We start from the raw sequence: 13,077 nt of genomic DNA on the forward strand, positions 1-13,077 counted from the left end.
TTCAAGGGAGGTAATACTGATAATTTTTTTGTGCTAGAGTTGTAAACCTTGTCGCATATGATGTGGATGATGACAAGAAACTCATATTTAAAGTTTGAAGTAAACACCTTAAGAAATAAAGAACTTATAGTGAAAAAGTTGAAAAATCTAAATCAGAAATTTGGAAATTCAGGCTATTTGTTGCCATAGCAACCAGAATTTTCAACATAGGAACAAAAGGAAAAGACGTGCATAATTTCCATACTGCCATCTATCCATATATTAAGTTTCATAAAAATATTTTTAGTATTTTTTGCGTTGTCGCGGGATCCAGTTTTGTGGACGGACTGACGGACTAACAGACAGACAGACGGACAGAGGGTAAACCTTAAGTCCCCTCCGGTTAAACCGGTAGGGAACTAATTAAGACCTATTACTTAAGACCTATTACTTAAGACCTATTACTTAAGATTTATTACTTAAGACTTATTACTTAAGACCTATTACTTAAGACTTATTACTTAAGACTTATTACTTAAGATTTATTACTTAAGATTTATTACTTAAGACTTATTACTTAAGATTTATTACCTATCATTAAAGGTGTATAAATGTATATACATATTGGCTGTGTAACCTAGTTTTTCTAGTAACCTAGTGTAACCATATTTGACACTGCCCTAGAAATCATCAACACAACCTTTCACACCAATTTCCAGGATATTTTGACTGAAACAGTAGTCTCTCTAGTGTTTTTCCATATTGGAAACCTATGGCCATCCAGGCTGGGGCCAATTTTGACAATTTTAAAATAATTGGTGACACTAAACCTCTTTAAAAAGCATATTCATTTCCCAAACTTTTGCAAATAATACATAAATAACAAATTCTGAGAATTTTACTTTCCATCATACCTTTGAAAGAGATTGCCTTTCAGTTTTTTAGTGGCCATTATGCTTTGTACTAGCTGCTGTAACTTCTGTTTCCGCTTTGTACGATCCTGCAAAGCATAAAAAATACTTTACTAACTATTTCTTATCTTTAAAGGTGATTCTTTACCTTGTCTGATACTAAATAAGGTTTATACACTGCCACCCTGCTATAAAATTAGCCCCATTTTAATGCCAAGTCCATTATAATGCTCAAAGAACATATCATTTATCAATCTAACATTTTATTCTGAATATATACACACTATTTATTGCAAAAAACAATACTTATGGTACTTTTCCTTATTCATACATCCAACATCAAGTATCATTCAATGTGTTCTTTGTATGTATGCAGTCTTTTCAACTTTTAATCTTCAAACATTCTAAGCTATCACTCAGAATAAGTGTAGACATATTATCATCTGCTCTGCAATATACGCCCGAATTTATTGCAGGAGGCCACATTAGAAAGAAAATATCAACAACAGATAATCAATCTTATTTAATGAAAATCTAAAAGAGGATGAGTTTAAATAAAAATGAGAGGAAATATCGGTATGCAAAATGATTTTTAAGTACACAAAACACAAAAATAATAATAGAAGAAAATGGAACTTATGTACTGTTTTAGCTTATCTCAGTTGTTCTATAATAATGACAGTCACATCATGATAGTTTTCTTCTAATGGTTAATTCTTTAATTGTTAATAAATAAAAGTAGATGAACAGTTTGTTTGTTGGTGTTATTTTGCTATGTTGGGGATTTTTTTTAATTGGGAAACAAAGAGGATATTTTGGATTTGGAATTGGGCCTGATCCTGGCTAGTGGTAATATGGACAAAAAAGCTTTGTATTATAAGTGACCAAATATTTTGAGTGGATGTCAAAATGTAAATTTGTTTACATTTTGCTATATCTAAGGTAAATTATGTATTACACTTCAAGCACATAATTATCTCTTTCCAAGTAATTTGCTAACATGCACTAAATCCATTCTTACATTACCAAACAAATTTTGCACTTTTTTTAAAACAAATATTTATTTCATATCTGAGGAATATGCTTTTAAAGTAAATAAGATAATGGTAAAAAGAAGTCGCTACAATAAAGATCTTTTTGAATATTAAAGGATTATCTTAAATATTTAAAAATATTTAAAGTGACATTATGCCCATCCAAGAGTATATAGTGAGTGAACGGATAAAGATCAAAATAAGTTTTCATTTTGCCATAATACCTTTTAATTTAAACATTAAGTGCACATAAACAAAAAATAACACACAGATCCAAACAAAATTTCTGTAAATATCTATTAGAACTTACCCATAACACTTAGTTAACAAGAGGGCTATGATGGTCCTAAAGTCGCTCACCTGTATATAGGCCCCCGGAGCGGGGCCAGTTTAAACCCCAGGGCTTTTATTTGAACAAACTTGGTAGACACGCATTAGAAAATGTTTCATGCTAAACATCTAAGGTCTAGCTTGTTGGGTATTTTATACATATAGTTAAAAACAATAACACACCTGGGGCAGGGCCAGTTTTGACCCCAGGGCTTTTATTTGAACAATCTTTGTAGACACTTACTAGAAAATGTTTCATGCTTAACATCTGAACTCTAGCTATTCAGGTTTTTTCAAAGAAGATTTTTAAGTTTTTGCTATACACATATAAGGAAAATCAATGTCCACTGGGACGGGCCAATTTTGACCCCAGGGCTTTTATTTTGACAAACTTTGTAGACACTCACTAGAAGATGCTTCGTGCTTAATATCTAAACTCTAGCTATTCGAGATTTTTCAAAGAAGGTTTTGCAAGTTTTTGTCATACACATATAAGGAAAATGATGACCCGGGGGCGGGGCCAATTTTGACCCCAGGGCTTTTATTTCAACAAACTTGGTAGACAATCACTAGAAGATGTTTCATGCTTAGTATCTAAACTCTAGCTATTTGTTTGTTTTTTTTTTTTTTCAAAAAAGATCTTTTAAGTTTTTGTTATAAACATATAAGGAAAATGAATGACCCCAGGGCTCAGTTACATTTAATTATTGACTTATTAATGTATCATACATACCATCTGTAACTGATTTTCAACTTTATCCTTTTCGGTCATCGCCTCAATTAAAACATCTTGTTTCTCCCGCCAAATATAGCGCGGTTCAGATAATATGTAAATAATAAGTCATAATCTTTAAATAATAAGTTATAAGTTATAGATAATAGGTAATAAGTAATAAATTTTAAGTACTAAATTTTAAATAATAAATGTCCCTCCAGGGCTTCCGTAATTTTCTCTTCATTGTAAACATGAAAAAACGAGTCACTTGCTGATTTTTTTCACACTCTTCTTACATTTTTAAATATATTTTTTGTTAACATAAATTGTCATAATCCTTTTACGTCACGTCAAACTTTAAGGAATACTTTGATGATAGTTTGCAAAGATGTTCTTTGGAGTCCATGATTCCTAACATTACATTACTAAAGATTTCAAGACAGAAAAACCGTCAACAGTTGTGGTAAAATCAGAACTTTTCTTAAGGGATCAAAGTGTTCGCTAAATTTGCGTATCGATGAAATTCTCGAAATTAAATGTCCGCAAAGTAGGATAATAATTTTATCAGAACTGAAAAAAGAACTAAGAGATTTAAGGGCAGCCGTGACCTATTGGTTAAGGTGTCTCTCAGGGATGGTGGGTTCGAGCCCTATTTGGGTCACGATCATGATACCTCATTTGACATTAGAAGGAAGCGGACTCGAAAGTGATTTATATTAGTTGCAATAACTTGTTACACAATTGAGCTTAAATAAATGTTTTTAAATAAAATATACTTAACAAATATGTAGCTTCGCTATTTTGTCTGAAATGATGAATTTGCGAAAATTCTGGCATCGCTAAAATATATGATAATACAGTATATAGAATTAACGGCACATTTAGAATAAAACAGAAATGATATTAAATTTATTGAAAGTCTTTGTCATTCACGAGTAGATTTTAAACACCAATGCTTAATCTGACAACTGGTTTGTGGTGGCGTGGCCGAGTGTTTAAAGCATAAGAATTAGAAATCTAAAGGTTGATGGCCACCTTGTTTCAAACCCCGTCAGAGGCACGCCGTTGTCTCCTTGAGCACGAAACCTTTACACTCATTGCTGGTTGGTTCCAGGAACGGGTTCGAGAGGGTTTCAGTAAGTTTATAGCTTCCAACACAATCTATTAGTAAAATCGAAACTTAAGTTCATATCTTCTAAATCATAGCATTTTTCGGAATTCCTTCAATCAGAATGATCAGAAAATGATCAGAGATATACCTTTATTAATTTCAACAATAAACATAAAAAGGTGCTATGAAAATTACAAATTTTAATAAAAAAAATATTAAGAAACACATCTACAAAGTTATACATGCACACTAGTATAAAAAGAACTGATTACGTCACATTGCATAGAATGGAAGACATTTTTAGAAACGTTTTTTCGGAAAAAAATAGATAAGATACCAATCAAAAGTTTTTGAATATACAGTCTATTTCATGATTTTAATGATTAGAAGATATTTCTGAAGATGTTAAGACAGACACACGCAACAGTCGTGATCACAGCGAACGTTGACAAGGACTCAATGGTGGCTGCGTTACAAAGATTTGACGTACAGGCGCACACACTAACATCGTCTTTTTCCTCGCATTCGTCCTTCTTTACAAACGGTAGACAAGTTCTCACGACGGCTGAAAACAAATCAAAAGAATAAATTGTAATTTAAAGTCTCTTTGAGTCACCTTTATCACTCAATAATTAACACACACCACATGCACATTATTAAATAACGCCAGTGTAAATCATACGTTGTTTTTATTTATTTGAGCCGTGTCATGACAAAACCAACATAATGGGTTTGCGACCAGCATGGATCCAGACCAGCCTGCGCATCTGCATAATGGCCCATTATGCCTCAAAAACGCTTTTATGTCTCAAAAACTTTTTAAATTTGGTGTATTTCTATAGTATCAAATAATTTACTTATTGGCCAATTACGTGAACCATCATTTTTATCTGTTGCTTTTGGCCATTAAATACAATAATAGTGAATAAATAGTTTGTGTGAAAGACAAAATGCTACTTTGTAAACATTTTGCTACTTTCATGACAAAATATTTCATATTTATCGCTACTTTCTTCGGGTAAAAATCACCTAACATTCTCTTAAACCATTATTTAAACATTATAAAAGTTCATGCAAGCTTTTTTTTGTTTTTAGTAGTAAACAGTATTTGTTCCAGAGGCATAATGCGCCTTTAATGGAACTTCTGTCTACTTCTTTATGCATGCAAATCAAACTTGCCCCATCTGTTTACTTCTTTATGCATGCAAATCAAACTTGCCCCATCTGTTTACTTCTTTATGAATGCAAATCAAACTTACCCCCATCTGTTTACTTCTTTATGAATGCAAATCAAACTTACCCCCTTCCTGTTTGCAAATCAAACTTACCCCCATCTGTTTACTTCTTTATGAATGCAAATCAAACTTACCCCCTTCCTGTTTGCAAATCAAACTTACCGCCATCTGTTTACTTCTTTATGAATGCAAATAAAACTTACCCCCTTCCTGTTTACTTCTTTATGAGTGCAAATCAAACTTACCCCCATTTGATTTCGTCTTCAAACATGAACCACTACAGGTGTCCTTGGCCACGCCATCAGACTTGAACTCATCATTACACCCTAAGGCGCACTCGTAACATTCCAGGCCGGATACATGGTAGACTGAAAAAAAAAATATATAAAAATTCACAACATTACAACATATATCTTCAAATCTTAAAACCTTATAAAAGATAACCAATGAACTTCCAACGTTTACCCCACGTGATCTTCTAATCTAGATTGGTATTTCAGTTAAGTATCCCAAACCCAAATAGAATTAGACGAAAGAAAATTAATATCGTAATTATAGCCTCTTTTTCTATTATCCGAGTTAAAAAAAAAAACGCATCAAGCCACTATTTGTGTACTAATTTTACTTCGTCTAGGTTTCCTTTGGTTTCAAGAGTCCAAATAAATCGATATCATGTCCATATTGTACTCAAAATCTTGATACAGTGAAAGGTTACCCGTTTTCTTTTGCTCCTGTATGAAAAACTATAAACTATGAACTATAAACTATTAACTATAAACTATGAACATGTTTCAAATGTATACGTACAAAAGCTAGAAGTGATATTGTTATATTAGAACAGGATTTGAAAGCGAAATTGTGTAAGTATAGAATTCAATGTTGATTTTAATCTAATTAAAAGACTCATAGTGATTTTGAATCTTTGAATAACAAGATTGGGGTGCCATTTTCATTGTCATGAGTAGAATAATTCATAGGTGGTTTCTATTTTTTTATGTACCTTTAGATTCAGTGGTGTTTTTCTTCTTTCTAATAGCAATATTTAAAAGTCATTTATATAAGTACTCAGGGGTTACTTTTATTGTAGAATATGCAAAATTCAGTGGTGATTTTTTTATTTTAGTAAGCACAAAATTCATAAGTGATTTTTATTGTATTATGTACAAAATTGAGAGGTGATTTTTTTTATTGCATTAGCATGTGCAAATTTCAAAGGTGATTTAATTAAGTGTATTACAATGTACTAAATAAATCCTGTATTTTTAGAAATACTTAAATATCCTGTATGTATTTATAAGTCCACTTTATGGGGTGATTTGTATTTTATTATGTACAAAATTCAGAGTTGATTTATCAGTACAAATCTAGTGGTGATACAAAACTCCTTCTGCATAGACGACAAGAACTAGAAAATAAAAGCTCTTTTTGTAACATTGATCCACATTGTCATACAAGAATGCCATTCTACTATTTTAGAAATAGTAATTAATGTAATGGAATTTCTGGTACTCGCCTCTGCAGACAGAATAGCCAAACAAATACCCAGGGAAATTTACGTTAAACAAGCCATTATGCATGTATATAGTGATATACATGTATCATCCGTAGACATTTGGACAAGGTTTTCATTGCATAAAAAAAACACTAAGAGAATATAAAGAATTCTATACATATCAATGAAAAGTTAAGTGTCAGTTGTAGTCAGAATTATTCTACTTAAACAAAACACGGTATTCTACTTAAACAAATTCAGTATTCTACTTAAACAATCACAGTAATCTACTTAAACAAATTCAGTATTCTTCTTAAACAATCCCAATATTCTACTAAAACAAACACAGTATTCTTCTTAAACAAACACTGTGTTCTACTTAAACAGACAGTGTATTCTACTTAAACAAACACAGTTTTCTACTTAAACAAACCTAGTATTCTACTTAAACAAACACAGTATTCTACTTGAGCTAACACAGTGTTCTTATTAAACAAACACACTTTTCTACTTAAAGGTTGTTTGTATTTCACTTAAACAAACAAAGTATTCAACTTAAAAAAAAGGTATTCTACTTAAACAAACACAGTGTTCTACTTAAGCAAACAAAGTATTCAATTTAAACAAACACAGTGTTCTACTTAAACAAACAAAGTATTCTACTTAAACAAACAAAATATTCTACTTAAACAAACAGTGTTCGACTTAAGCAAATACAGTGTTCTAGTTAAGCAAACGTTCTACTTAACAGGCACAGTATTTTAGTATTATAATACATGAACAACTGAATGACCGACCGACTGACTGGGGTGTTGTTGTTGTTTTTATTTATTTATTATTTTTTTTAATTTGAATATTTACCACTTAATTATTACTGATTCATTTACACATACATATCTTAATTAAAATGAATATGATGAATATAAGTACGGCAAAAAACAAATCTATATATAAAACAGTACAAGTCAATAAAATATTGTTAGAATCATATTGCCATGTTTTACAAGTATGTATATATGTATAACTTCTTTAAAATATGACCAATTAATCCTTAGTTAAAAAACAACAACTTAAGCACGCGCACATATACACATGTACGCACGCTCGCGCGCACTCCCACACACAAAAGAACAACAACAAAAACACGCCATTACTTATTAATTATAAGTGTAGGCATTACTCATGCAATGTTATGCGTAAGCAATATCGACTTTTCCCATGTGTTGTATTTATTTACAGTAATAGTCGATGTGGTTTCTACGGGAACAGACAATAATTTTACCGTCATCGTAAAAACGATTATTGTTTAATATCAAGATGTTCTAAAGAGTTTGTATTTGTTTTGATTGATTGTTGTTTGTTTTGTTATTTCTTGTTGGTTGGTTGGTTGGTTGCTTGCTTGCTTGCTTGCTTGCTTGATATGTGTGTATGTGTTTGGTTGGTTGGTTGTTTTGGTTGCTTGATTGATTGATTGTTGGTTGGATGGTTGTTTGGTCGGAAGGTCGGTTGGCAGGTCGGTCGGTCAGTCGGTTGGTGGGTGGTGGGTAGTTGGTTTGCTGGCTGGCTGGATTAAATGATCATTTCAATAAGGAGCATACTATACTCGTTGTTGTTGCGGTATTTGTAATTTATGTTTTACTTGTTACTGTATACACATTTTGTTTTAGGTTGAACAAGTTAGTAAGTCAGTGTTTGACAGTTATTGCCGTTTAAATGTATGGCCTTGAAATACTTTCGCATGGCTACTATATTATTATTATTATTATTATTATTATTATTATTATTATTATTATTATAAATGATCATACCAGTTAGGAGCATACTATAGTAACTATACTCGTATGTTTTTGCGGTATCTGTTGAGTGTTGTTAACTGTTATTGTATACACATTTTTGCTTTAGGATAAACATGTTAGTAAGTCAGTGTTTGACAGTTATTGTCGTTTGAATAAATGAAATACTTTCGCATGGCTGCTATTTTATGCAAAACAAAGTACATTGGCCATGGACGTAAAGTAAAGTAATTGCATTTTATAGTCTAAATTTCATGCTAACGCACGTTCACCAACTTTACAGCTATTACCCCTGGTCATCGGGTTACTGGTATCTATCTAGCAATCTCCCTAGGGAGTCTTTTAACTCCGCTTACTGCAGCCGACACTTTGGTGCAACGGAATAATACCACCCTCGCAGGTACCCATTTACACCTGGGTGAAGTGAAGCAATCACAGGTAAATTTCTTGCTCAAGAAAATTAGCAGTGCCCCTGGTGGGGTTCGAACCATGGACCTCTCGATCCCTAAGCGCGCGTCCTACCACTGGACTACTGCTCCTGTGGACGTGAACTTCTTATTTTTATGAAATCGTTAGAATACAAAACAAAAATGTAGCACAACAAAGAGTGGCTTAAGTACTTATTATAATTCTAAAGATGTTTTACTGTCTAGTTTTAATCCTGGTACGCGGATGAATTTTGTTTTGGAGTCCGAATGAGAGCATTAAGGAAAAAAGCTTTATAATGTTTTCAGGATTAAACTAGGACGTTAACTTTAAATGTTTTTATTTATTTATTTATCTATCTATTTATTCATTTCGATTCGACGGGATGTTTGTATTAAAAATAAATAGATAAATAAATAAATTAATAAATAAATAAGGAAAAAAAGGTCAATCGGGAGCATTATGCAGGTGCGCGATGACGTACATGTAGTATCAAACCATTTTGTTCATCATATTTTGAATCTACTTTTTCCAAGAAGAATATACATGAAAAAAGTAACGAATATAAAATAACAAATGAATTTGATAAGCTAGTATAAGCCTTTTATGCGGATCTTACATATAGCCTGCCGGTACAGACCAGAACAACTAGCTCGAGAGTAACTGTTAACGGTCTGGTTACAACAGACAAAGTTTAATTCATTTTCTTGCATATCAAATCTTAATCATGTTACAAAAACTGTAAATTTCATTACGCACTTTTTTCGTATGTTAGCGTATGAATTTACAATTTCATTCATAATGGAAAATGACGGCATTCTAAGAACGCAATTCATTCATAAATGGCGCGCGGGAATGACGTCATTTATAGCACGCGACTTGTCCTTGGAGGGGAGCCAGGTTTTTCTAATACTGGTGTTAACAGCTGATAATCAGAAAATATCTGATAAGCCCCGTCTGTAACTAATCACTGCGCGACGAGATATTGTGCTATTTTATGTCTGGGCAATATCTTGCAGCGAGATTCTGAACCAGAATGAAAATATCTCAGAAGTCGATTTATATTGACTACTAGTATATCCACGCTGTCAGTTGCGTACCTCGGCTTATTATGAGTGTACGCCGAGTGCCGGTTTTCGGCCGAAGGATCGCCAGAGACTTATATATTAAATATAGCTATGTGCTATAACTAAGGATTTAGGGAATATTTAATCTATTTGTACTCTACTATTGTCTTTATCTATAGTTATGAAAATAACATCAAGTACATATGAGCCGTGTCACGACAAAACCAACATAATGGGTTTGCGACCAGCATGGATCCAGACCAGCCTGCGCATCCGCGCAGTCTGATCAGGATCCATGCTGTTCGCTTACAGACCCTATAACAAGTAAAGAAACTGATAGCCAACAGCATGGATCCTGATCAGACTGCATGGATGCGCAGGCTGGTCTGGATCCATGCTGGTCGCAAACCCATTATGTTGGTTTTGTCGTGACACGGCTCATTATATTGAATGTGAGAAATAGCACGAAGTCTAACGTGTACACTGTTTTAAATAGTTCAAAAGTTATTTGCTTTAAGAAAAAACGAAACATAACCAGGCGTCTCTTTTGTAAAAAAGATAGGTTTTATTTCCTTTTGTAACAAGTTTAGTTTTTTCTTTGTTATTTTTCTTTTGTTTCACCATAACTTAACGTGAGATATAATCAAGGAAAATATGCTTTAAAATGATCTGTATGACTTTAATACAAACACAACAGCTTAAATGTTTAGTGTAACGAAAAGGTTATCGTATTCACAGCTAAAATGTAGTATCGCACGATCATTTAGCTTCCTTAAAATATTTTAATGCGTATTATGTCAATGTTGTAGACAATAAATATTGTCTTTAACATTTTTGTTCTCAACTCTAGTCTTTCAATTTCCATTCGAAATATTTAAGTTATTTCATTACGAAGTTGAATGCCTCACGCACATAAAGCATGTTGGTATAAACAGACTCGCCAATTTGTTATCTTAAGTCGGCAAAAATAAATGAATTTAGACATGATGTGTCTTATATGGTTATACATTGTTCTCGTTGTATATTTGTCTATGTTTAAATATGTATAGATGAGACTACGTATAATAAAGAATATAAATATATACAGTAGAAACAATTTTCTGTAGTGATATATTTTGTAAATACTTGTATTCTATTTTACGGTCAAATAAACAAAAGTTGAATTTGGTTTGTGACGATGGATGTTGGCAATAGTTCACTGCAAAGATCTGATTCACAGTGTCAAAACTATTCTACATAATTTGAAATGAATATAAGTTGAATGAATATTACTGAACTTAAAAATAATATACTGATTTATAGTTACAAGGTAATATATAAAAAGACATTTCATACAGCTAACTCACTCCCTTCCATTTTGCTGCAAACGCCAAGTTGCAAACAAGATCTTTATTTTGCATATAAATCTAGATGTATAAAATGAAATAAATGTTTACTTTTCACTGATTTGATTCTTCTGAAAAAAATTATTGTAATTCATTAGACAATTCTTATCCTTGTTTGGAATTTGACGCGGTATATTAGCAATATAACGCTTAACTCAAGCTGAAAAAAAGATAAAATTCCAAAGGAATTGTTTGTATCATATTTTTACTCCCTTTAGTAAAAAAGGTAATGCGTATTCGAATAAGGTAACATCCTAAGCATACATGTAGAATCAATAAGCAGCTACGAATATGCTGATCGATCTTCGTCAAAATTAATGATTTCATTTTTGAATTTTTTTTTTCGAAACTTTTTCCTTATATCAGCCCGTGCGTATTGGCGTACCAGTAGGTACGCCACTAGCTGTGCATTGACTATATATACACCACTATCTATTAGCTCACGGTAATGGCATATGTCCATGTGTTTTGTGTAAAAATTGGTCAGAATTTACATATTTTAGTCATACACCTGAACAACAACGTTTTTGTACAAACTATTTAAAATTTGTAGTTTTTTACGTAAAACAGAAAAACATTTTTTTTTCATCTCTGCCAAAGGCCACAATAATCCATTAAATATACATCTAAAAACAACATCATTTAATAATGATCTTGTTGTTGAAAAAAATCTGTTTTGAGTTACAAATTAAAGATAGTGTCAATATTTTTAGTTGAGCAATGTAACATTTGATAATTGTAACTGAAAAATGAACAAACTAGAGTGTAACATCATTTATTGCAATTTAATGATGACATACTGTTTTTCAAAATGACCAACCTATGATTTACGTCTTGACCATTAAATGTGAAACTTTATTGCATATGCTGTTGTTTCCTTGTGTCATACATCAGCAAAAACCTAAACGTTACAGCTTATGAAATTTTTGTACCGTTGACTCATAATTTCTCTTCTTGTTTCTAAGCGTTAAGTATATCGTGAACTAACATCAGAAGAGATTATAACGAAGATTACAAAATTATGTTCCTATGTGTCTGTAAGTACAACAAAAAGCATTCTAATTTACAATAATTTTGCGAGACAATTTGAACAGTATTAACGATAATTAAAGAAAGTAAGAAAAACAAAAATATTTTCTTTAAATACGAGTAAATCTGACGGTTTGCCTACCGATAACAGAAGGACATAACGTTTAACAAAGTTGTTAAGTTTGCACACGAAAATCACATTTAATTTTGCATACCATTTATATGTGTTGCACAAATCCATACACAAGTAAAAATAAAACTCATCCGTAAGTACCTCAAAATTATAAAAAATACAAATTTGCAAATAAAAAATACAAATTTGCAAATAAAAAATGCATGTCATTTATAAGTATTTCAAAAGATCGCAAGATTTAAAAAAGATAAATCTTTAAAAAAAATAATATCTTACCAGCAAGAGAAAACAAACAAAAGCCTAATAGCAAATTCATCTTTTAGTATAACTGTGTAAAATCCGGAGAAACTTTGACTATGCCAAGCTATGTTAAACACGTCAAGCTAAAGCGAATGCTCCTCGTGAAATGCCCGGTTAAATATAGATCATTTTCGGGT

The 13,077-nt window shown here is 31.9% G+C and overlaps 1 protein-coding gene across 1 annotated transcript; it reads right to left on the minus strand.

The window, feature by feature from the left end:
- Positions 1-4,216: 4,216 nt before the first annotated feature.
- On the minus strand, positions 4,217-13,077 carry LOC132758680 (uncharacterized). Its single transcript, XM_060750367.1, has 3 exons — positions 12,917-13,077; positions 5,561-5,683; positions 4,217-4,645 (listed from the first exon to the last, which is right to left on the minus strand). Exons 1-3 carry the CDS (start codon positions 12,954-12,956, stop codon positions 4,464-4,466), a joined length of 345 nt encoding a protein of 114 aa, XP_060606350.1. The 5' UTR covers positions 12,957-13,077; the 3' UTR covers positions 4,217-4,463.

The sequence above is a fragment of the Ruditapes philippinarum genome, unplaced genomic scaffold, assembly GCF_026571515.1.
Source record: "Ruditapes philippinarum isolate M1 unplaced genomic scaffold, ASM2657151v2 ctg3746_1_1_1_1, whole genome shotgun sequence".
NCBI classification, from domain to species: domain Eukaryota; kingdom Metazoa; phylum Mollusca; class Bivalvia; order Venerida; family Veneridae; genus Ruditapes; species Ruditapes philippinarum.